The sequence below is a fragment of the Stegostoma tigrinum genome, chromosome 27 (genome assembly GCF_030684315.1).
Source record: "Stegostoma tigrinum isolate sSteTig4 chromosome 27, sSteTig4.hap1, whole genome shotgun sequence".
In the NCBI taxonomy this organism is placed as follows: Eukaryota; Metazoa; Chordata; class Chondrichthyes; order Orectolobiformes; family Stegostomatidae; genus Stegostoma; species Stegostoma tigrinum.
Window position 1 is genome coordinate 1,147,597 of NC_081380.1, and position 26,756 is coordinate 1,174,352.

Sequence of the window (26,756 nt, forward strand, 5' to 3'; positions counted from 1 at the left end):
CTATCCCTAATCAATTTATTCTCTTCTAGATGACTATAAATCCTATTCCTTATAACCTTTCCCAACATTTTACCAACAATTGAGGTAAGGCTCACTGGTCTATAATTACCAGCGTTGTCTCTACTCCCCTTCTTGAACAGGGAACCACTTTTGCTATCCTCCAGTCATCTGGCACTATTCCTGTAGACAATGACGAGTTAAAGATCTGATATGTTACAGTTGTGTAAGTCGTTGGTGAGGCTGCACTTGGAGTATCGTGTGCAGTTTTGGTCACCCTGTTATAGGAAAGACATGGTTAAACTGGAAAGTGTGCAAGGAAGATTTTGCAAGGATGTTGCCAGGACTAGTAGGCCTGAGGTATAGAGAGGGGTTGGCCAAGATAGGACCTTATTCCTTGGAATGTGGGAGAATGAGGGGGCGACCTTATTGAGGTGTGTAAAATCATGAGGGGCATAGATAGTATAAATACTCATAGGCTTTTTTTTCCAGGGATGGGGAGTTGAAAACTGGAGGGCATTGTTTTAAGGTAAGAGGGGATAGATTTAAAAAGGACTTGAGGGGCAACTTCTTCACACACACAGTGCTACATATATGGTACGGGCTGGCAGAGAAAGTGGTTGAGGCAGGTCAATAGAAACATTTAAAAAACATTTGGACAGGTACATGAATTGGAAAGGTTAAGAGGGATCGGGGCCAAATGCAGACAACTGAAACTAGCTGAGGGGGCACCATGGTCAGCATGGACCAGTTTGGACTTGAAGGGCCTGTTTCCATTGTGTAACACTGTATGACTCTATGAGAGAGAGTGGCTCAGGTTTAGGGAATTTGGTCTTTGGTCTCTCTGCACATTATAAACTTGCTGTCAAGATTAGTTTCAGTAATGGTGACATGACAACTACTAGTCAATTGTAGTAAAAACCCTTCTGGTTCGTAAATGAAGAAAATCTGCCGCCCTTACCCGGTCTAGTCTACGTGCAATTCCAGACCCTCATCAATGTGACTAATTCTTAGCTGCCCTGTGAAATGAAAACAAATCTTCCAATTCCAGGACACTAGGATGGGCAACAAATGTCTACATCCCACAAAAGAATAAAAAACAAAATACTCACTTGGTGTCAGCCTTCACAGCAGAGCATGAGAATAAAGTGTCCAGGTTACAGGCAAAGCAAGACAGGAAACTTCCCAGATTTAATACAAATGAACGAGTGATCATGGCGAAAATAATGAAGATAGACAAATTTCCAAAATTCAACAGTGATCACCACAACAATAATTAAAATCGTTCAGCACCTTGAACATAAAACATCCCCAAGTGCTTCACAGAAGCATTGTAAAATGAAATATGACTGTCACAGATTTTATATTATAACCCCAGGTATTTAAGTATAGAAGAACAAGGATATTGTCAGGTTAATTTTTTTGTATATATACTGTGGTAAACTAACTAGAATTAGTTAGTCAGGAACATAGTGACTAAGCATTTGGATAAATATTAGTTAATCAGAATCCGCACAGATATGTAAAAAGAAAGTCATGTTTAATAAACCCAGTTACATCTACACATTTTCATGGTACATACAAGAGCTATTGATGTTCTGAACTTCCAGAAGAGATTTGAAAGGTTCTGCAAACACAGCGTCAACTAAGAGTGAATGGAGAAGTTAATCTATTGACACTGGTAGGAATTGGTTAGAAAGCAAGACACAGACTGGGCATAACACAAACACACACCAATGAGCAGACGGAGCGCAGTGGTAGCATCTTAGCTTTACAAAAAACGTGGATCCAGGAGTAGAGAGTTTAAGTATGTCAAATGAAGTGAAGTGGCACAATAATATAGATGAAAATCAGAAATTTGCAAATGGCCATTGATAAAATGATTCAGTTGGTAAAACTGTGGCAGATGGAGTTTACTATGAGCAGAGTGCTTTAGTAGAAGCTGCTGGGCAGATGGAGAAAATAACATTGGTAAGATGAGAAGAATGCTCAACTAGATCTCACAGAGAACCAGAAGTGAGATTCCAGTTGTAGCTATAAACTCTGGTTCGATCCCAACCCCATTTAGGTTTCATTGAAGTTTTTAAGTTGATGAAAAACTTTGAAAGGATGCATAGAGAGAACCTGTCCCTGTACTTCATCTGGTGGGGGATTTCAGAACAAAAGGGCACAAAATTAGAGCCAGTGCCTTCAGTGGTGATTTCAGGAAACACTTCACACAGTAACTGTCAAAACCTGGAACTCTGTCCTCATAAATCTGTTGAGGCTGAAGTATTAAATATATTGAGATTGACAGCATTAAAGATCTGGAATCAAGCAAGGTAAAAGTTAAGATGCAGTAGAGCTACGATCTAAAGGAATGATGGGACAGGGACTGACAGGGTTTGAAGGATGCTATTTCCATCACTGTTTTGTACAAAGATGGTCAGAAATGTACTTGTGCAGAACATTTATCTATACAGGCCAGAGATACTTTCAGGAATCCATTTTATCTGACTATTCATGGAATATAAAGTGATTCACACCTCTCACAAATAATTTAAATAAATTAAGGCATGACATTGAAAACAAAATTTGATGTCTTTCTATATCAGAGAAAACGTAACAATTTTTAGTAAAAGTCATCTAGTTGGCTACCACTCACTTCCAGTTCTCTGTAAGATCAAGTTCAACATTCAACTTACCAATACTTTTCTCTAACTACACAAAAATAATCTGCTTTATTAAAGATTCGCTTTGTCAGACGAGCAAAGTATGAATAGTCCACAGTAGAACTCATCTATCCACCAGAGTAGCTGCAGCTTACTGTAACCAGTTTTTGAATGACACCAGATTGCTAACACATATTGTAAAGACGGTGATCTCAGAAATGATTTAACATTTCTGCAGAGCTCAAGATTTAGAATATTTCAGAGTTACCAACACTCCTACAATTCATGCAAATATCTTTTCCATGGAATCTGAATACTGTTCCTGATTCACCCAAAAAGTACAGCCAGAACAGTTTTTAAAATATCTTTCCAATAGTAACAAAAAACTGAAAGTTAGCCGGAAATGTAAGGGTTGGCCTGTGCTGAACTAAAATGAAGGGCATTTGGATTCCTAACGTTACAGATAACAAAGAGAAATCATATTTATAGAGCACATTTTAGACTCTCAGCACACTGAGCATTTTAAAACCCATTTGATACCGAACAAGGAAAATTAGTGTTGAATTAAAGGCATGGATGTATCAAATTTAAAATTAAGCAAAATAACACAGATACAGAAAATAACGGCCCTGGCTTTGAAAGATTATGAAGGCTTTTACAGATGCCCTGAATAAAATATTCCAAATTTCCCTCAAGTTGGGATCAATTCCTTAAAATTGGAAAATTGCAGATGTTACTCCAACACTTAGGAAATTTGAGAAAGAAAAAGCAGAATGATAAACCAGTTAGTCTAACATTTGCTGTCAGGATATTGCTACAGTACAGAAATGAAGGATCAAATGTCTGACTACCAAGACGTTTCAGTCAGAGAGGATTGTGTATTTGTAAAGGGTGGATCACACCTGACTAACTCGATAACATTTTTTAAAGAGATGAAGCAAGTAATAAACAGGCACATTTCTTAATAATTTATATGAATGTCAGGTAGTCATTTGATACAATTCCCTCCTAAGAGACTGTTAACCACAGTTGAAGTTCATGGATTTGAAGGAAAATTATGAACCCATTTAAAAAATTGACTGAGTGACAGGAGACAGAAAGTTGGAAGAGTGAGATATTACTGATTGGCAGGATATGATTAGTGGTATCAATTATCCTATTTTCATTAATGACTTTGCTGATGGGATTTGTTTTATTAATTTATGAAGTGTGACATCACTGACCAAATCATCATTTATTGCCCATCTCTAATTGCCCAGGGAGCACGTAAGAGTGGGTCTGAAGTCATATGAAGGCCAGGCCAGGTAAGGATATGACCATGGAGCAAGAGAATGCCATTCATCTCCTGAAGCTTGCTCTGCCGTTCAATAAGATCCTGTTTGAATTTATTGTAATCTCAAATCCACCCTCAGTCCTGAAACCCTGTCATCATTGATAACCTCTCACCCCTTGAGTAATGCAGTTTTACAGCACAGCAAAAAACCTTTAGGTATACTGTGTGCATGCTTGTCATCAGGCATCTATCTATGCAGTTTTCTCTGCTCTAAGGAAAACAACACCAAACAAATCTAGTGTCATAATTGAAATTCTCCAGCCCAGGCAACATCCTGGTAAATCTCCTCCGCACTCTCTTGTGCTATCACATCCCTCCTATAACCTAACCAATGTTTCATACAGTTAACATAACATCCCTGCTCTTATTCAATGCATTCACAAATAAAGGCAAAATTCTGAATGCCTTGTTAATCATTTCACCTGCCTGTCCTGCAACCTTCAAACCTTAGCATCTTACCATTTAACAATGTACTCCTTTGGCTTGTTAATTATCTTCCAATCTAATAGAACAATTCCCTGAACCAAGGGAATCTTGGAAAATTAAAACTAATGTATTACCTATCTCATCAGGGACTTTTTTTAAGACTCTAGGATGAAGTCCAACAGGATCCTAGTATTTGTCAGCCCACAGTTCCTACAATTTATTCCGTACCATCACACTGGTAATTGTGATTTTCCACAGTTCCTCTCACCTCTCCATTTCCTGATTTATTGTTGCTTCAGGGATGTAACTTGTATCCTGTATAGTGAAGACTGATACAAAATACCTGTTCAGTTAATCTGCCATTACTTTTCCATTATTAATTTCCATGCTGACTTTGACAATCACTCACCTCGTTAACTCTTTTCTTTAAATATCTGTAGAAACACTTATCATCTGCTTTTTACATTTCTAGGTAGTAATTTTTCCCCTCCTTATTTATTGTTTGGTCTTCCTTTGCTTTTTTTAAATATTATGTCTAATCTTCTGAGCTACCACTCATCTTTGGACACAATTTTTTTTTGGTTTTGTACTATCTTTAATATCTCTAGTTAAACAGAATTGGTGGATCTGCAGAAATTTTCCTTGCTTGTTGGAATTTGTCTATTCTGAAATATCCCACTGTATCTCTACTGACCTACTTAACTTGCCAATTCATTTTAGCCATCTCTGCTTTCATATCTTCATAACTGCCCTTATCTGAATTTAGAAAAATCACAAACCCCCTCTTTTCCCCTCACACTGAACGTAAAATTTAACCATTTTATGGTTGCTGATACCCAGGGGATGTCTTCACCAAAAGATTAATCCTACCCTGTTACAATACAAGGATGGCAAATTTCTTTCTCTAATGGATATTAATGATTCAGATGGGCTTGTACGATAATCAACATTGGTTGAATAATCACCACCAGACTAGCAGGTCATTCCGATTTTATCAAATTTAGATTTCACTCTCTACTACATGGGATCTAAATTAATGTCTTGCAGACCTTTAGTCTGGGCTGGGAGATCCCTAGTCAAGTACATTACCACTATGCCATGCTTCCCACTTGATAGATAACCATATATCCAAATTTCCTGAAGACACAAAAGATAAATTACATTATAAGGAATTTAGATGAAAGTGTAAAATTTACAGAGACACTGATAAGATTAATCACCAAAACTGTGGGAAATGGTTTTCAGGTAGGAAACTTTGGACCTAAAATTAAGGGATTAAGATGATGCGTAAATAGTACAAAATGTTGGTGCAAATCCTAAAGACGTAAATGAAAACAATGTTTAGAAAATAATCATTAGAGCTAATAGAATGCGGGCCTTTATAGGTAGAGGGATATAAACCAAGAGGTGAAATCAGATTGAAGCAATTCAAAACCCTGGTCAGATAGCACACAGAGGAATGACAGCAGTTCTGTAAGAAAGATATATATTGACTTTAATGGGAGTGCAGCATAGGTTTACCAAAATGATATCTCTACTTCAAAGCTAAATTATAAGCAAAGATTCCAATAACTAGGATTGCATTGCTTTTGGGCCCGAATAGTGGTTGCAGTGTATGAATTAGTTTAAATCAGAAAAATAAATGTACATTTAATAAAGATAATGGTGTCACAGATTTTCTTAAAGACTGGCCAAATAAATTTGCAGTTATAGCGTGGAAGATTAGTTCATGCAATAAATTCAAGTCAGTTTTTCAGGGCAGTACAATGGAGAACCAACTGGAGAATGAGCTAGTTGGTATTGACTACTGTGCAATAGTAAAAGAAAAATTCATAATCTTATGGAAAGGAATAACTAAAGAAGTGACCAGACCATGATGGAATTTCATGATGAGTTTGAAAGCAATTTAGCTAGGGTCTCAAATCTAAACAATGCAAAATATACGAGGACAATTTGGTTAAGGTAAATTTGGAAACTACATTAGAAGATACAATGGTAAACAACCACAGTTAATGAGTGGAATTAAGGATGGTATCAGATCATAATAAAAACATTACAATGTTGCCAAACGATTTTTGTAAGCCTGAAGATTGGGAGGATTTTAGAATTCGGCAAAGGACAACCAAGAAATTGATAAGCAAGAGAACGTAAAAGTAGACTAGAAAGAGATACAAAAACAAATTGTGGAAATGTTAATAGCTCTGTAAATAGAAAAGCACTGGTGGAAGTAAATATGAACTCATAAGAGGCCAAGATAGGTTAAATTAGATGGCAGACACTTTAACCAAATAATTTATCTGTCCTAGAAGACACAAAAATAATCCTGGAATCATTAGGAACCAAAGTTTTAGCAGGAAAAAGGAACTTAAAGATCAGCATTAGTAGTAGTCCTGGCAAAATCAATAGAACTTAGTAGTAACACATCCCCTCTACATCATTATCTGCATCTTTGTGCAGAAGGGGTAACCACAGAAATTGTGATGCATTGGTTATAATTTTCCAGCATGCTGCAGTTTCTAAAGGAATTATAGAATTATTACAGCTAAGAAGACCACTTCACCTGTTGAAGCTCTGCAAGAGGTACTCAACTTGCCCCATTCCCCTGTCCTTTTCCCGCAGACCCACAAATGTTTTCACTTCAGGTACTTACCCAGTTTCTTCTTGAAAACCCTGTTTGAATTTGACACCACCACATTCTCAGGCAGCACATTGCACATCTGAACCACTCATTTAAGTTGTTTTTCCTCATTTAGACATTGGTTCTCTTGTCTTTCACTCTAAATCTGTGCCCTCTGGTTATGGAACCTCAAATTAGGAACAATTTGTCTTGATGATATCAGTCTGAATCCCTCATGGTTTTGAATGTTGCATCAAATTTCCCATCTACCTTCTCTAGCGAAAAACAGTCTTAGTTTCTCTAATCTTTCCTTACATTTCAGCACTTCATCTCTGGATCCATTCTAATAAATGAGTCACAGAATGGTTACATCCCAGAGTGAGGCCATTCAGACTACTGTATAATTGCTGTCTGAAAGAGCAATTCACCTAGAGCCACTGCCCTGCCTTCATCCCATTGCCTCATTTTCTCCTATTTCAAATAATTCCCTTTAAAAAGTCTTAATTGAACTTTCACCACAAACTCAAAACAATGCATTCCAGGTTCAAAATACTTGCTGTGTGCAGTCCCTGCATTTATTGTTACTTCTGCTACTCCCTTCTCCCCCAATTTCACCTCACCTGAGCCATCTTGCTCTAGATCCTTTCACCAATGGAATGGTTTCTTCCTATTCTTTTCTTCTCAACCTTCTCATCTCCAATGAGAACAGTCCCAATTTCTCCAAACACACAGAATGCTGGAGAAAGTCAGCAGGTCTGGCAGCATCCGTGAAGAGAGAAGAGTCTTCTGTGACTTTTCTTCAGTTCTGAACAATCACTGGACTTGAAATGTTACATTTTTCCTGTACACAGGTGCTGCCAAACCTGTTAAGTTTCTTCACTGTTCTCTGAATCTGTTTCAGATTTATAGCATCCATGGTATTTTGTCTTTAGTCAACTTGTCCATTCTATCCACTGTTGCAAAGTTGTGTACAGTACTTGTGAATTGGAAAGCCGGAAGTTAGAATTTGTTTGCAAAAATGATAGAGGGGAAGAGTGCATAGTCCTTTTAAGAGGTGATGTGCTTTTAGTTCTGAAATTGAAACATATATATCAGTTGGTTGTATGTTGGAAACTTAGGCTTGGTTTGGTGTTAAGGCAACCAGCTTGCATATCAGCCAATTAATTTAAACCAGGTACTTTGAGACTGAAAGGCAACTGAATTTAAATCTGATGGTGTTGACAACCTTGGAACAATCCTATTATAAGAAAATTGACAGGTCATCAAGGGTGTATAAGAAGAGTTTTTGAAAATCAGAGTGACAGTGAACTGCCATCAGAAGAGTAAGACTCTGGCTTTCACAGAAATCTTTAAGCTTTCTGATTAAGCACCATCTAAAAGGTACCATGGCACTCTAAGCTCATATTCTTGACACCAGAATTCAATGGAGAGTCGTGTTTCAGACACGAGAATGCAACGGAGAAAAGCATTCGTAGCTGAGGATCAGTAGAAAGGGTGCAGAGCATTCCGGAAGACACACCCGATTGTAGTTTTCAGAGTCTAAGTTTTAATGCATTTTTTTATTACTTTGGTTTATAAGTATGATTTGTATTTAGTGGAACAGCATACCATTAGAATTTTGTTTTATTAGGGAATAGTTACTAGTTAAGGGGAAATTGTTCAGTTTGTTAACTTATTCATTGTTAGGGTTAGATGAATAAATTGTTACTTGTTGATTATAGAGTGAGTGAAGAGGATTTCATTTCATTTAACCTCTCCTTTGTAACAGTTTGGGAGGTGAAGGCACATTACACCATTTTTCCCATTTCCTTTAGCAGATTGTGAGGCCAGGCAAGCTTCTCTGGATGTTTAGTTTTTAATTATCAGAGGGGTTCAACCTCCTCTCCATAACACCACATATCTATGAATGTTTTCTGCATTCTCTTCAAAACCTTCCCATCCTGAAGTGCAATGCCCAGAGCTAATAAACAATATTTCATGTGAGGCTAATCAGTATTTTAGAAAGGTTCACCATAATGTCCTTGTTTTTATATCTTTCATCTCTATTTTTACACCTCAGCCCCCTTAACTCTTTTCACAACCTGTCAAGATTCCTGCACATATACTCTAGCTCTTTATTCCTGCACTTCCCTTAGAATATTCTCTTTGTTCTTCCCACCAAAATTAATTACTTCATAGTTCTCTGCATTAAATTTCACCTGCTACTTGCCAGTCACCTCTCCTTTCCATTTATCTGGTGTTCAGATCAATATTCATCCCCTAATCAGCATAATTTAAAAACAAATGATATGGTCACTACCACATTGCTAATTGTGGGATCTTGCTGTCATAGTAATGATAGCATTTCAAAAGTCCTTCATTAGCTAGAAAATAGTTGATACATTTTAAAGGTTATGAAAAAGCGCTATATAAGTGCAAAATTCCTGAGCATTGTGACAACTGCCATTTCTTCATCAATCTGGTCTCTGCAGTTTCTTTCTTTCTAGGAGGTATTTGTTTAGAGACTGAGGTGTCTCACTTCCTTTCCCTCAGTGATGTCTATATCCTGAGCAGGATCCCTGAGTCTCCAGACTCTCAGGTAGATTTCTTCAGACCATTTCTTGTATTTTGATTATCTCCGTTGGAAACATATCTGGACGCCAACTGGCATTATACAGTCCCGCCTCATGGAGATATCTGTAGCATGACTGCTATATCTCAGTATCTATCCATCAGGAATATTTCTGGACATTGAATAGTTCTCAGTACCTCCAATCCCCCTCTCTGCAGAATGAGGGATGAAACATGTACAAAAAGGAACCTCAAGGAGATAAATAATTTAACTGAAATAATTTAATTCCTGTCAAAAGATTTTGATTAAAATGTCTAGAGTGGATAAAAACAAGACTCCTGTCCACTCTATCAAATGCTCTGAAAGAGTTAAGAAATTAGCTGAATGTAGCTTTGTGTAGAAAGAAAACTTGACAAGCTGGTGTAAACACAAATTATACTCAACAGCTTCACAATCAGCAAATCGTCATAGATCATTGGAGTCAAATTTTATGATTAGAATCATTTAAAGTACTTCAGATTTGGCACACATGTGAATTGATTAAAAGGTTTCACTACAAGCCTATTAGTACCCAGGTGCAGGCCTGAGGTTTACTGGGGTACAGGTTTTCACAACAACATAAAATATCGACATCCCATTAGTTCTCCCCAGTGTCCAGGCTATCCTATGAAACATCATCAACCTGAAATAGTAGCATTCTCTCTTCAGAAATTTTGCCAGACCTGCTCACTATTTTCAACATCTTCACATTTCAGATTTCCAGCATCCGCAATGTTTTTGCTTTTGTATGAGGAAAGCAGTTTGGTAGCCTGTCAATCTCCCTGCACGATCACAGTATTGCTCTTGGTTCACAGCCCTTTGGTTTATTTGCTGTTAGTCCCACTATGCTCATAGCATTTCCTATGAGGTGATCTTGGACCTTGGGATAAAAACTCTGCTTTATAATCAAATGCTAGTAACTCCAGCCTGTGATCAGCTTCCCTCAGTGGGTCATCTGCTCAAATAAGACCAATGTGGCACATTGTGAACACAAGTATTGTGTTCTACAGGTTTATTTAATGGAATTGATCCAACTGGCTGTTGTAATATAGACCAGACATTCTTAGTATTTGGATTTGTAGGCAATTCATTTCAGATACCCCTCTACAATTGGGTGCTGCTAATTAATTTGTAAGAATTTAATAGAGAATTAATTTTCAGAAAACACCATCTCACCCTCCCATTACATGCAATAGATCTGAAATACTCACAAGACGCCTGCCTCCTGCTACCAAATCATTTCTGACAGCAAGCAAGTTTACCTGCCCACTTCCTTATTCAGGGCTGCTTACATTGAGATTCATAGTCCCACACAACCCAGAGTTAACACATCACAAGCAAACACATTTTTACCTTGTTCTAGCCACAGGTTTATGGTATCTAGTTGCCAGGCACTGTAACACTGAAAAAGTTCTGAAGATATTCTCAGATTATTGGTGACTAATTATTAAAAGGATTCTATGTGCTTGACCAGGTTACACTCATCTGACATCAGCCTGTAACAGGGAGAGAATGTGCAACAGCAAAGCATTGGTCTGTTTAACCAATTCTGATTAGCTAGAGGCTCGACTGACACTGGGCTTAGCTGTCTACATGTGTGACGGACAAAATAGATCAATCGAAAGACTGTGCAAGTTGACTGTGCTTAGGTAATATATTCTTGCATTAATCCTGCTGAGAATAGATCAACTCCAGCTGCAGGCTTTTTGCTCAGAAATTTGATCTCCGTGTTCAGTGAGGTTTGATGGGTTGAGTTCTGTTTTCATCGTAAAAAGAATTCTTACAGCAGTCAGCAATTGCTCATAAAAACGATCAGTTATATAAAAATTATGGCTACACATTCTACTAAGATGAATGTGACTCCAAAGATTGATCTTCCAAGAGACAATTAGCGTGAATACTCAGATGTGCAGTTTGATGGAACAGATCTCATTGAAATGTCAGCAATTCCAATATAACAGACAAAGCTGCAGGCACTGTCGGCCAATTGTAATTCACCCTCGAGATTTGACAGGTATCCATCATACAGAAAGTGCTTGCTGGTTGGTGGGTTGTTGGCAGTCTGCAAGGTGGTATTTATTGAACTGAACCAGGGTGACAGGTAACAGTAGGGAGGCAAAAGAGAATAAATATATCCTTTGAGGCCCTGCAGTGTGAGAGCTGCTTACAGTTGATTTAAGTCTAGCCCCCGAGTCGCTGTCCTTCACCCCAGTTGAAGCCCCCTGGCCGGTCCTCGGGCAACGGGTTGTAGTTGGGGTCTTCCTCCGGAATATCGAAAACAACTTTCCTGCCAGGGAAAACAGAGGCCATTCCTGAGATAAGTTATGGAAACAACATGCAATAGAGTCAATAGCAATACTCGTAGATCAGGCTGGGTGTGAATAATCAGATCAAGATCATATTCTACACAGTAGTACACAACAGGAACAAGGCACAAAATCAGACTTTACTCCTGGAATAAACGCAGCAGTACGATACACTGTGCAATAGGGCGGCATGGTGGCTCAGTGGTTAGCACTGCTGTCTCACAGCGCCAGGGACACAGGTTCGATTCCACCCTCAGGTGACCGTCTGTGTGGAGTTTGCACATTCTGCCCACATCTGCGTGGGTTTCCTCTGGGTGATCAGGTTTCCACCCACAGTCCAAAGATGGGCGGGTTAGCTGGAACGGCCAGAGAAAATGCACTGTTACAGGGACAGGGTGGGGTGGGGTGGGGGTGTCTAGGTAGCATGCTCTGGAGACATGCTCAAGACAGAACTTGATGGGCTGAATGGCCTGCTTACACACTGTACAGATTCTATGATCTGTCCTAAACAATGAATGATCATTTAAGTGAAAATGAACTTACAAAATGTTTGGTGTCCTGAGCAGCCGACCCCCACCAGGCTGGTTTGGAAACACGTCTTCCAAAAAATAATAGATATGGCCAACAGCAATGCCTAAAATGAAACAACAACTAGGTAAAGCTAGAAAGACAAAATAGCCACAGCATTACCTTAAATTACTAACCCATACGTAATGAAATACATTGTCACCAGGGCTTGTTTCATCCAGATTACCATCAATTTGCTATAGATTTTTCAGACTTCCTTGGATTGTAGAGTCTTATAGCCCATGAGCCTGCCCTATAAAAGCTACCCAATCAGGTGCACTCCCATTCTTTATCCAGAAAGTATTTATCCAATGCACTGAATCTTCTTCTGCCTTTCCTTCAGGTTTGCAATCCAGATGAAGCAACTTGCTGCGCAAAAGAATTTCTCCACATTTCCCCACTGCAATTATTTCAACTTTATCAATGGAAATGATTTGCTCCATCAAAACCTCTTGTTTACTCTTTGTCCATGAGGGTTTTATAAGTGCTGGATCCCTTGAGAATAAGGACTCTTTGGGTACAAAGGGGTACTTGGGGCATTAGAAAGAAGGCTCCAGGTTTGGCGGGACTAAGATATGGTGCTAGGCTCCAGAAACAGGAGTACGACCATTTACCCTCAAGTGTGTTCAGTTATTATCTGGGATAATCGATGACTTAACTTCAAATTACCACTTTTACCCCATATTTCCCAAATACCATTCATTAGTAAAACTAATATCAGATTTAATTATTCACACTAAGTGTTTCCTAGACTAATTCCTCGGAGACCTGGTTCTGGTGATTAGGCTACGGTTACCTGTCCTCCACGTCCCACAGAAAGAAATGGCTTCTGTCTATCCTATTTAGCTATCAAATCATCCCTCCCACCTTCAAAGTTCCAGGGAATACCACCCTACCTTTTATCTCATTGTAAATTAAACCTTGGAGTCCAGGTATTACCATGGTGAATCTACACCACATTTTCTTCAAGGTCAATATTCCCTTCCTAAATTATGCTGCCTAAATCAGCTTGCTCAATCCCCGAAGTGTGGTCTGACTCCTTTTGTTGACCTCAAAAGGAACTGTTCACTTAAATGAAATAAAGCTTTGAGGATGCAATTTCCTTTTGGTGTTCAAAGTCTTTACGATAAAGTAAAAATTCTCTCAAATCCTCAGGCTAATAGCACCATTAACCCTGTACAAAAGGTCTTAGAGAAGGAAAAAAATTGTATGATAAAAATGGTTTACATCCATATTAATATCAGTTTTGGAATTTCTATTTCAAAATAGAAGGTGATAGGTGTTGGTTACTTTTGGGAAGAGTTTTCTTATAAATGAAAAAGGCCAGAGAGTTATTGTGTAACAGGCGCTAAATTCAGCATTTGTCAAAAAGCAGCTGACTGCACACTTTGGTGGTGTTAACTGAAATATGTTTATGCTGTTGAGTTTATGACAGGTAGGGTAAACATTCAAGGTCATTGCTTACAGTTCAGAAGAATCTAAAATTGAGCAAGTTTTATTTTAAATTTAGTTCAGAAAACACCAAACTTGAATGCAGGTGCAGTTTAGTTTCTCTCCTAGAAGGCGTTTAGTTCATGAAACTTCCAAATCATGAGAATTTGGTCAGAAGTCTACAGTTTATTAGAACTAAGATAAGTTAGGTTCTCCGATGTGCAAAACATTTGCAACAACATACTTGGAAAGGACTCATCATCAATTTGTCTCTACAGTGCGAGGCAAAAATAAAATCAGTTCAGTAGAAATTTAGAATTGAGATGGGGTGCAATTTCTCTGGACCTGAATGTGTCTGTAATGGGCAGGAAAAAGGTTGGAATTTAGCTGTGCTGTGTTCTTACTTAGATCTTGTTAACTGTCATTTATATTTAGACAGCTTGTATTTCTACTTATTCTTTTTTGAAATAACATTTTGTTGTACTGATAAGAAAATCTACAGCCTCAAGTGGATATGTCCTTGTGACTCACCACCAAGTTAACTAACCAAACAGATAAAAACACATGATCCATCAACACATATACACAAAAATCTGCAAGTACTGCAGATGCCGGAAATCAGAAACAAAAACAGAAATTGCAGGTAAAAGCACAGCATCTGTAAAGAAAAATCAAAGTTAGCATTTCAGGTCCAGTGACCCTTCTGCAAAACTGATGCTACCTGGGATGATGAGGTAGGGGAGATAGAGCCCAAAGAGACAGAAAAACAGTTAGACAAAGGAATGATTAAAAGTTAGTCCGGGGAAATGAAAGCTGTTAATGGGTGCTATTGGTAGGATTGGGTGTGGTAGCAGCCCAAGTGATAACAAGACCTCAGGTTTGGGGGTTGGGGTAAAGCTTTGGCCTCAAGTTTTAAAATTGTTGAATTCAATATTAAGTCCAGGAGGCTGCAGAAAATAAGGTGCTGCTCTTCCAGCTTGCGCTGAGATTCACTGGAGCACTGCAGCCTACAACAGAGATGTTAACTGGGGAGCAGTGTTGTGTGTTGAAGTGGTAAAATATGACCTATCCAGATAGGTTTACTTCTAGGATCTGACTTGTCCAGTATTACCATCATCTGAGATCATAACCAGCGTTCCTTCTAATTACTACTTCTGCTGCATGAGGCTGAGAGATCCAGAACAGGAAGTCAATTTTGCAGTTCATGCCGTCATACTGATTGTCATGTGCAGAACGTCCGAGTGGCTGTACAAATTAAGTGAGAGATCAGAAGCATGATCTCAAGGGATTGCATGTCCAAGTCAGTACTAAACAGTTAAATACAAGCTAGAAAAACACTGCCGGATGGAAAGGTTTGCATCATCTAATTCTGTTTGCAATGTCTCAACAATCAGACTGGGCAGGTGTGACCTGTACTGGATGGATCTGCACAAGACAATGATCACTTTCTGAGCTGTGTAAATAAATAGAGATGATGGAAATGCAAATGAACAGGTAAAACAGAACGTAAAGTAACAAGATCTGAATTGTTTGAGACTTTTGCTTGTATGAGATTTTTATTCCTGTTATGATATTTCTATCACATAGATCATAGAACCCTTACAGTGTGGGAACAGGCCCTTTAGCCCAACAAGTCCACACTGACCTAGCTTCCATATCCCACTTAAGATACACATTCCTGAACACTATGGGCAATTTATCATGGCCAATCCACCTAGTCTGCACATCTTTGGAGTGTGGGAGGAAGCCAGAGCACCTGGAGGAAACCCATGCAGACATGGGGAGAATGTGTAAACTCCACACAGTCACCCGAGGGTGGAATCGAACCTGGGTCCCTGGCGCTGTGAGACAGCAGTGCTAAACACTGAGCAATGGTGCTGCTAATCTGTTTCTATTTGGTCTACTCATTGTTAATGTCCAGGGATATATTATCTTCTGATAATATTACAGCTAACAGATGATGGTCAAAGGAATAACGGGCTACTTAAAAATCAGACATCTATTAAGCAGATTTACAGGTTACTTTAATTTCTAAAAAATAAGCAGTATACAATTCAGAATTGATTCGGATGCAGAATAGCACCAACAGTTAACCACACCAAATTTTCAGCTTCCTCCCCAAATAATACCATGAAATGGTCAAATCATATCATATTTATATTCAGACATCGTGACATTCGAAGAACACCGCTCTCATTCCGTTCAATGTTTTTCTTTGACGTGATATTGCTTCCTTACCTAGCAAATCCACTATGATTGAATTTCCAAGCAACAATGAGAAGCCCATTAGTACCCAGGGCAGGAATGGAGCCTGAAAATTAAGGAGCCCAAAGAAGTTCATCCTGACGTAAGGATTTCTCCTGCTCCATATGTAGACGAGCATAATGGTAAAGGCCTGACCCAGGAACACTAGATTTACAAACAAGCCAAAGATCTGACATAAAATTAAGGAGGAGAAAAGTCAAACATTTTCAACAGAATTATCAGATTTCTGGGCCTGTGTCAAACAAGATAAAGATGGGGTGAATAAGAGGGACAAGAATAGGGGGGGCAGGTGCATGGATGAAGATGACAGGAAGGTCAGAGAAGGGAGAGGAGGACAAGGAGAGCTTGTCCCTCATTATTCATTTCAGTAAGGCATCACTATCTACCCGATGTGCATAACATTTACGAATAATAACATGTTCTTTGATTGTTTGTGACTTTCACCTGTGTTCGAGGTGCCCTATTTGAGTCAAAATGCTCAATGAAGCAATTCCATTTGAAAAGGTAACAACAGAATATTTTAAGCATGACAGCACATGAAGAAGACATATCCACTGGACACTGCTAGGTGTGGCAGTGCCATGAGGCAAGATGGAAGCTACGCAATGAGAATCAGCTTCAGACACTGTCAACCTGATTTGCACTCTTTTATGAATGGGTGCTTCTATGATTTTAAATGAGAACTATACAGGCCATACAACACCCTAGAAACATATTATGGGATACACAATGTATGAACATCCAACTCACAGAAGTGATTAATGGAATCCCATGTGGGGTGTATTAACAACAATTTTAAAGATCTGACATACATTAGAGAGTACTTATGAACGGCTATTTTACATTATGTATTGTGTTTTGACTTTCGACTTTCATACAAGTCTGTCCACTTGCAAAGGGACTCAGGGATGCAACCCATTCGCAACCTGCAGATTGCCTGTATGATAGACTAGCAATAGACTAAAAATAAAAGCACAGCAGACCAAAGACAATTACTAAGGTAAAAGAACAATGAGTTTATAGAGGTATGAAGGTCCTCAGTGTGATTCAAGTCTGTGCTGAGGTTACTGAACTTCACCAGTAGGCTGTGGGAAGCTATTATTAGATGGGATGAGGATATGAGTGACATTGGAAGTCACTGAGCTCTGTGGCAAAGTATTAATGTTATTAAATGACAGCTGTACGCTTGTTAAATGTATTTAGTTAATTTACTGATCTCCTATAGTTTGATAACATATATTTTAAAGAAAAAGCTGAAAGATACAGTCATTAAAAATCCACCGAAGAGAAACATAAAGACAAAGTCTGCAGTTCGACCCCTGAATGAGCCTTCTTCAAGCATCCGGCAATATCGATATCTGCAGTAATGGTTAAGAAAATGCAAGGTGTAGCAAAGTAAAACTTTTTGCAAGCATAAAATATTTTTGGAGGGAATAAACACTGTCTTTAAACTGGATCTCTTTATCTGTTGCAAATGCAATTTGTAAATAGACATTTTTTTCTGTCATTTGCAATAATCAACCAACTTAATTCTTATGCAAAAATCAGTTTTCTGAAATTTCTACGTGTAATTTCAACAGCAGTCAAAAGGATACAGGAATATCATATTAAACAAAAAATTAAATCCCACGGTTCCAAAAAACAGGAAATTTGTGATTAATCTCCAAACCTACAAGAAAAGAAAACATGGGTTAATGTTACAGTCTGGAAGTCCATTTCATTTCCTTTATGTGTTGCTCCTCTTGACAGTACTCAGCTAAGTAACAGCACTGATACTAAAGACATCACTTCAAAGTGTATTGAGGAAGAAGGGAATTGGAATTGTGAAGGTTCCTCGGGAATGTCAACGAGCACCTTGCCAGCATCATCATCGTAATGCCAGTCAACGCCCTGGTAACATCAACCAATGAACACCAGAAACTGGGGAGGGCGCAGAGAAAGCCGTGACTAGCTGTCTCCACAACTGTCAATGGAAAATGATGTGAGAAATCAAACAGACTGAGGAAATCTGAAGGGCACAATGCAGTCAGTGTGCGGGAAGTATGTTTTCAGGTTCTCAATAACTATCTCCAAGGACAGAGTTCCTGATGTTCACTCTGATACTGGGCACTTTCTGAAAGGAGGCTGGGGAATCAGTCACCTGTGGCCAATGATGTATCCCAGCCCTGAGATACTACCGCAAGTAGGCAATGAAGAACACTACAGGACAGGGTGAGAAATGAACAAATAACTTACTAACGACATCACAGCAATTGATAAAAATCAACTCTCAGGTATATAGCTACTTTAAATTCCTGCTGTTCAACTTATAATTCACAAAGCCACCAGAGCCTGTGCAATTCAGCATTTTCCGACATTATCAGAACAAGGGCAAACAACCGGTTGACTCAATCAATGAAATGCTGGCCTAAGAGATGTAATGTTCAGACGGCTGTTGAAGAACAGTATTGAACCTACTGTCACAGAAGGGGAAATAACTGCTGCTGTACTGGAAATATTAGGAATGGTGATTATATACACTATCCATGCAGCATAATGTATTAAACTTACAAACACAACACTTACCTGATAGTGTTTAAATATAAGCTCGGGATTGAAGTACAACTGGAATGGTGTGATTATTTCTAATTGCTGAAAGAAAATAAACAAGGCATTTACTTTTCACGAAGAAATAAAAGAAGAAAATTGTACCTCATAGCATCTTTCTTACATTATCCTAAAACAACTTACAACAGATGACGTACTTTTGAAATGCAGTCTTAAAGTACGCCCACAATACAATGGGATAAATGATGGTACAGAGATACAATAGCTATAGGAGACTCCAGTTATGATGATAGGTAATTGTTTCTGCAACCGCTGACATGAGCCCTGCGATGTCTATTGCTCCCCTCATACCACAGTAAAGGATTGACTAGGTGCAGAATATTTTGAGGGAGGAATATAGAAGCTCATCTGTGAACCAGGAATACAGGGACAGAAAGGATTATGATCTGCTGAGGTTTGAGGAGTTCTGGAAGAAGTTAAAGAGCAGGATCTCACAGATAATCTTGGAATCAATCACAGTGCTATGCATAAGCTTGATTATAGGAAAAGTAAAATAAAAGGGGTTAACACGTGGCTGGAGAAATGGTGCAGAAGTATGAACCTTAGGTTCATTCAAAGAATCCCTACAGTGTGGGGACAGGCCCTTCGGCCGACAAATCCACACTGACCCACAGAGCATCCCGCCCAGACCCATCCCCCATAACCCACCAAATCTACACACCCCTCAACACTACCGGCAATTTAGCACGGCAAGTCCACCTAACCTGCACATCATTGGACTATCGGAGGAAACCGGAGCAAACCCACGCAGACACGGGAAGAATGTGCAAACGCCACACAGAATCGCCCAAGGGTGGAATCGAGCCCGGGCCCCTGGTGCTGAGAGGCAGCACTGCTAAGCACTGAGCCACCATGCTGCCAGTAGTGTCAACTGAGGCAGGAGTTATTTTCAAGGTAAATAAATTGTACCTAAACAATATCCTTGATTAATTTAGTGCGGGGTGCACAAATCGAAGATAAACAAAGTACACAGAAAATACATAATATAATTCCAGGGAGTTTGGTTTTGTGGACAGATTGGAGATACTGGGAATGTTTTCCTTGGAGTTTGACAAAATGTTCAGCAGAGGTATTCAAAATCATGAAGTCAATGGAAAAGATGGAAAGGAATTGCTCTCATAGAAACATAGAAGATAGGAGGAGTTGGAAAGTAAAGAGCCTATGGATTTAACTGCCAAAACAAAATTGGTGACATAATAAACAACATTTTAAATAACTGGTTGGATCTGGAACGTGCTGCCTTTCAATCAGGGCTTTCCAGATCTTCATCTGGAGACAAAGGGCCTGGTGAAGGTACAAACTGAGCACTTTTAGTCTGGCCTCACAAGAGGAAGTTTTACCAGAAAAACAGCAGGAGAGGAGGAGTGGAAAAAATTGGATAAGATTGAAATTGGTGAAGAAGAGGAACATAAAAGAAAGCTAGTTCTCAAAGCAAGAAAATCCTCAGGTTTTGATGTAATGTATCCTGGATTGCCAAAAGACGCAAGGATGGAAATCACGGAAAAGCTGGGCCCAAGCACCAAAGCATCCTTCGAAATTGGGCTGATGCCACAGGACTGAAGGGTGATGGACTAGAGCAGGAACAGTCCATGAAGCATGTTGTGAGGAAGAGACACTTACGAGAGATTTTTATGGCCAGATTGTGAAGAACAGAAAGAAGGTGAATAATTGTGAATCTCTTGTAAAGTTGTGAGATTTGATGGCCCAATATGCATTGATATCTGGGGACGGGCTGACATGCTTAGAAATCTTTGGTATTTTTCATTATCACACTTTTTATTTGATGGGCACCATGGGTGTTTAATCACAGATGGTTATTCATATATATAACTAATTCATTGTTTAACTGCTCACCATATTCTGGATTACACATTGTACGTGCATTGTAGATTACATTACTGTATTAACATTGTAAAATTTATTTTTCTTTGTTTAAAATCGACAAAATGTTGTGTCTTCATTCTCCTAGTAAAACTCTTGCATCTTACCTTTTATCTACTATAAAAACAAATGCTACTTGTTCCTAACAATACGATATCATAATTTAGTGATCTTGTCTGGGATCATACACAAAGCTGATGGTCCATTCTGGAACCATAGAACTAAATCCATGCATTATGTAAAAGCTAAGTTTCTCCTGACTTCCACACTGTCACAGAGTTTCCAGTTTCTTCTTCCTGCTTCCTTTTCCTTTAAATGGCTCAAAAGCTATCGCATTTCTATCTTTCTTCAGCTCTGATTAAAGGTCATCAACCTCAAATGTTAACACTGTTTCTATCTTCACTGACATTGCCTGGCCTGCTGTAAATTCAAGCATTGATTGATTTTATTTCAATTTTCTATCACTCTACTTTTGTACAAAAAACAAGGATGTCTTGTTAAATCTTCAAAAAAACATTGGCTGGATCTTAGCTCAAGGAATGTGTCGAATTCTGGACACGGTTAAAGTAGCATATTGGATCCTTGGAGAAAGACGACAGTTATGCTAGAGATGATGGTCTTCAGTTTCCAGGGAAGACTAGGGTAACTCAGGTAATTTTACATCTGAGAGGAGGAAGAGAAGATTTGTATTCAAAATGATGAGTGGCTTTGAAATGTCAAAGGCACAAACCATTAACCTGGTTTGGTGGTGTTAGTTGAGGGATGAACTGCAGTCAGGAGCTGTAAAACATTCTTTAGATGGAGGAATGGGATCTTTCACATGCACTTGAGAAAGTACACGGTCACTCAGTTTAAAGGTTCACGCTAAAGATGACACTTGGAGAGTGAAGCGTTACCTCAGTCATGAAGTAAGCCTACATTATGGGTTTAAGCCTCTGAAGAATAGCTTGAATCCACAAGCACCTAATAAAGGGGGTCATGGTAACTTAGTGATTAGCACTGCTGCCTCACAACACCAGGGACCCATGTTCAATTCCAGCCTCAGGCACATCTCCTTGTGTCTATGTGGGTTTCCTCCCACAGTCCAAAGATGTGCAGGTTAGGAAGACTGGCTGTGCTAAAAAGTGTCCAAGGATGTGTAGGTTAAGTGGATTAGCCATGGGAAATGCAGGATTGGTTGGTTGGGGGTGGGGGGGGGGGGGGGGAATGCTCTTCAGAGTATCAGTGTGAACTTGTTGGCTCAAATGGCCACACTGTAGGGACTCTATCAATAGGATATTATTAAACATCAATATGATATTATTAAACATTACCAGCAATGGCAAGTTAGCAAAAATACATTTAAGATTCAATAATGAACACAGGTATATGCAAATCTCTCTAAATTCAAATGTGCAGTTGTGTTCTGTAGATTATTCAACACACCTAAGTTGTATTGTGAAACAGTGCAGATGAAGTTCATGCTCCAGATGATTCATTTTAGGTTCTCCAGTGAATCATCTGAACATTTGTAAAACATGGGTCATTACCAGGAATATTAAACAGGGGTGAGACTAACTAAACTGGTGAGAGGGGTGAGAGCTTCGTTGGAGGCTCACTGATGATGTTACCTAGAATGGTGACGAAATGTCTGAAAACGAACCTTCCAGCTCAGCGAGCAAACTCACATCCAGGAGTGAGACTAACTATACTGGTGACACACGCAATCCTCAACGGTCATGAATGTCAACTTAGCTCCCTAACTATAGTGTGACATTCACAATGACAAACTCATTTACTGCACTACGCTGAGTTAACTACACAGGTGCTGATACAATGTTGTAAGACAGTTATTCTGTTACTTTCTCATCAACCATGAAACTGTATTAAATTATGCTGGAAAACTGGTAAGAAGGGGAGATCGGACTAAGAAAAAAAAGAGAGAACAAGGTGTATGCACAAGAATCCCTAGAGTGTGGAAACAGGCCATTCACCCCAACAAGTCCACACTCACTCTCCGAACAGCATCTCACCCAGACTCAGCCCCCTATGCTGTCCCTGCAGCCTCCCAAAACTAATTCATCTAACCTACACATCCCCAGACACAATGGGCAATTTATCACAGCCAATCCACTTAACCTGCACATCTTTAGACAATGGGAAGAAATCAGATCACCCAGAAGAAACTCACACAGACACGCAAACTCCAGATAGAGAGTCACCCAAGGACAGAATCAAACCTGGGTCCCTGGCAATGCGAGGCAGCAGTGCTAACCACTGAACCATCGTGCTGCCCAAGGGCATTAACATGGGATTACGGTAATACTTGACTGCTCTAAGTGTACTGGCTGCAGAATCTGAAAACAGAGAATCTAGAACGATACTGGGAAGAGAAATTCGAATGAATAGCTCTTCCTAAGCTCCTCTTAGAATTCCAAAATGTTTTGGGCTCCAACATAATACGTAAATGCTGAATTTTTGTGAAAGCCGCCATAATCAAAGGTTACAACTATTACAACATGGTGTGTAATCCAACTTATTTTTAATGTGGAAGTATTTTCATTGATTACACATTGGGACTGTCCTGTGGGTATCTTTTAAACTTTGACCAGATCATCCCTTAACCTTCTAAGTTGTTGGAAAAAATCAGGCCTAATTTGTATAATGTCTCCTCATAAGTCAACCTTGAAGTACAGACATCATACTTGTAAACCATTGCTGTAGTTCCTCCAATGCCAACATATCTTTCCTAAGGTATGGTGCTAAGGATTTGTCATTCTTTAGTTCCATTAATTTCCTCGACATTTTACTGATGTAATTTTATCTGGTCAGAGTGTATTAAAGGCTACAGTGTGGAAACACACTCTTCGGACCAAACAGTCCATGATGACCATAATCACAAACTAAACTCGTCTCACTTGCTTATGCTTGGCCCGTATCCCTCCAAATATTTCTTATTCATGTACTTATCCAAATGTCTTTTAAATGTTCTAACTGTACCCACATCCACACTACCTCTAGAAGTTCATTACACACACAAACCAGGCTGTGTGAAAAAAAATTACAGTCCTTGTCTCCTGTCCACTATTAATTTCCTCAAGTTGAGGTAAGCTATCCCCCTTTTTTACAGTAAACTCCAGATTGGTGTACAGGAAATTCCCTGCCCTGTAACAATTTCAGAAAATCTGTTCTGAATCTTCTCTAAAATCTTCACTTCCTTCTTAAACAGTGTCATCCAGCAATGGTGTCATACTCCAGAAGGAACCAAACTGGTGTCTTAAATCATGTTCAACATAAATTTTCAACTACTGAGAAAGTTAACACGCAACATGTTTAATAACTTTTGTTTAAAAAAAAACTTATTCTACCACCTTCAAACATTGGTGGCTAAGAGAGTGTAGAACTGGATGAACACAGCAGGTCAAGCAGCATCCCAGGGTCTCTCTATTCCTGCAGCCCATTTAGACCCATTTAACTGGTACTGTATGTTTACCACAAGGTGTCACATGGCTGATTTCTTTTGCATAACATTTCATACCACAGCGCTGATCAGACACCTTCTCCTCGGGATGAGGAGAACGCACACCTTTACGCGGGGGGTGGAATTCCCACAGCACGTCCCGGGGGTGGGGGAAAAAGACGGATACCTCCCCCCAATGGTTCAATTCGCCACGGCAGCCCCTTCTTCTTTTGTCCGGTCGCCCCCAAGACGAGGTGAAGCACCTACCACAGCAGCAGTGGTGAGCACACAGGCGGTGGTATAAGCCCGCGTTACCAGGGGGATCTGCAGGTACTCCTGCTGCAGGCTCTGATACGCCATCTTCAGCGCGGCCTTGGGCCGGTTTCCGGCCCTTGCGTCACTTCCGGAGCTGGCCACACCCAGGGGTCGGTGCATGCTCAGTGAGGGAGGCGTTTGTTCGGCGGGAAGCTCGAGACGGAGAAACAACAACAACAACCGGTCAGAGAAAAGAAACTAGAACAGGTAAAATAAATAAAAACGGAGAGAGGGAGTGTTGAAGGGGTCAGGGTATGAGGGGAGGCACAGTGAGGCCTCGAGAATCGGGGGGGTGGGGGTGGAAGGAGTCGAGGACAGGGGGTAGTGGGGATGAGGGCAGTGAGACAGAAACAAAACAGCCGGAGTTAGGCACATTGAATACTCCTTTCATCATGATCCTTGCTGAATGTCCAACTCAGTACCCTGTTTTATTCCCTCTACCCTTTGATCCTTTTTGCTCAAATTCCTTGAAAACGTTGTGTTTTGACCTGAGCTTGTTTTGTGTGGAAGGGGATTTCACAGACCGCCCAGCTGCTGGGTAAAGTAATTTCTTATCATCTTAGTTCAGTCCTCAACACGGTGACCCCCTGAATCTGGACTCCCCAGTCATTGTGAACATCCTTCCTGCATTTACCCCGTCAGAATTTTATCAGTTTCTATGAGATCCCCCTCATTCTCCTGTGAGCCTGTGGAATTCACAGGAAGTAGGTGATGCCAAAATATTGAATGTATTCAATAGGCGACTAGACATAGTACTTGGGACGAATGGGAGCAAAGGTTCACAGATCATAGAACCTCTACTGTGTGGAAATAGGCCTTTTAGCCCAACAAGCCCAGACTGACCCTGGAGCATACCACCCATACTGATCCCCTGATAACCCACAGTTCATTTCCTCATCTAAATCTTTGTTATTGTGTATAGTTAGGGTCCAAGCATCCAACTCTGCAGTACCTCATTATAGTCACTGGCCGCCAGGTTTTACCCACTTCTCGAGCAGGTGGGACTTGAGTCAGGGCTTCCTGGTTAAGAATTAGGGATATTAGCGTTATCTTCAAAAATAAATAGTGAAACATTTTCTACTACTTGGATTAATAGACACTTTGAGAAATACTGTGTGAGCTTTCCTTTGGTCACACTTATTTAGTCATTCACTTTTCTTTATTTGTTTAAACATCGTTTTCCCCCATTCACTGTTTATCTAGGTTTTAAAATGGCAGACAGGTTGATGACATATGAGACCCAATTTTTTGGGTTCTCTCCCCAAACCTGTGTTCTGAGAGTGTCCAGTGGAATCCAGGATTCGCTCCTTGATGTCATGCTGGTTGTAGAACGAGTCATTTTCAAGAAACTGAAGGAATTGTCAGATAGCAGTGTGACTCCATCTCAGATCCGTGCCTGTACAGAGAGCTTCCTTCAAATAATGAAAGAACGATTTGACGTGATCTTTGAGAGGGTTGAGCAAGGAATTCTGCAACACATTTTCTACATTCCTGAAAATATTCTGCTTCATGAAGATCATGTCCAGGAAAAGTACCCATACACTGAGGAACAGTTCAAGGACTTACAATCAGAAATAGCTGAACTTGAACACTGTTACAGATGTGAAATTATGGCCAAACATGCTCTTCTTACTGAATTGGAAGACCAAAAGCTGATTGAGCTGAAACTCGAGCAGAGAATTCACTGGTTCAGCAATCTGGATAGCAGTTGGAGGAGTAATGCAGTCAGCAATGTTCGTGAGAGTCTGGCCTTTGTTCGGGAATTGACTTGCAAGGTCCCAGCCATACTTCAGAAAATTCAACAGAAATACAAGGACGAGCAAAATCAATCAAGAGTACCCAGTGAGAGTGAACAGGAGGAAGGAAAGGAAACGAGAAGGAAACAGCTTAACCTATAAAGGTATTGGGACTAATTGGTGCAATGAGTTTGCACAGTACTGCCTATACCCACCTCAATTTGAGGACACTATGATTTCTGGCTGGAAAATTAAGTTGAAGTTGAGAACTCTTCACATTCCTATATAAAGCAACCAATGGTCAAAAAAATTATTAGAATTTGACATTTTATTGGTCCTGTAGGAAGACCAGAAGGACAGCCTTCCATTTCAAATTAGGCAACCATATTTATGGTCGATTTATATTACAAGGAGGTGATGAGATACATTTGGACCAGTACTAGGAGTAATATCCTGTATCTATTCTGTATGGTAATCTGCTCTGGGCATGTGACAGACTTGGAGGGTATTAGCAAGTGTGTGAATGACAGAAAATTTCCAAAACCTGTATGGACATCTTTCCTGTCAGCTGAACATTTATATAAATAAAGATAGA

General features: G+C 39.6%; 2 protein-coding genes across 2 annotated transcripts; one reads left to right on the plus strand and one right to left on the minus strand.

The window, feature by feature from the left end:
- Positions 1 to 1,520: 1,520 nt before the first annotated feature.
- derl2 (derlin 2) lies at positions 1,521 to 24,513 on the minus strand. The gene is made up of 7 exons (XM_048557248.2): positions 24,378 to 24,513; positions 18,749 to 18,814; positions 17,779 to 17,852; positions 17,448 to 17,541; positions 16,157 to 16,352; positions 12,464 to 12,554; positions 1,521 to 11,901 (listed from the first exon to the last, which is right to left on the minus strand). Exons 1-7 carry the CDS (start codon positions 24,468 to 24,470, stop codon positions 11,796 to 11,798), a joined length of 720 nt encoding a protein of 239 aa, XP_048413205.1. The 5' UTR covers positions 24,471 to 24,513; the 3' UTR covers positions 1,521 to 11,795.
- Positions 24,323 to 26,756, plus strand: mis12 (MIS12 kinetochore complex component). The gene is made up of 2 exons (XM_048557249.2): positions 24,323 to 24,632; positions 25,629 to 26,756. Exon 2 carries the CDS (start codon positions 25,637 to 25,639, stop codon positions 26,321 to 26,323), a length of 687 nt encoding a protein of 228 aa, XP_048413206.1. The 5' UTR covers positions 24,323 to 24,632; positions 25,629 to 25,636; the 3' UTR covers positions 26,324 to 26,756.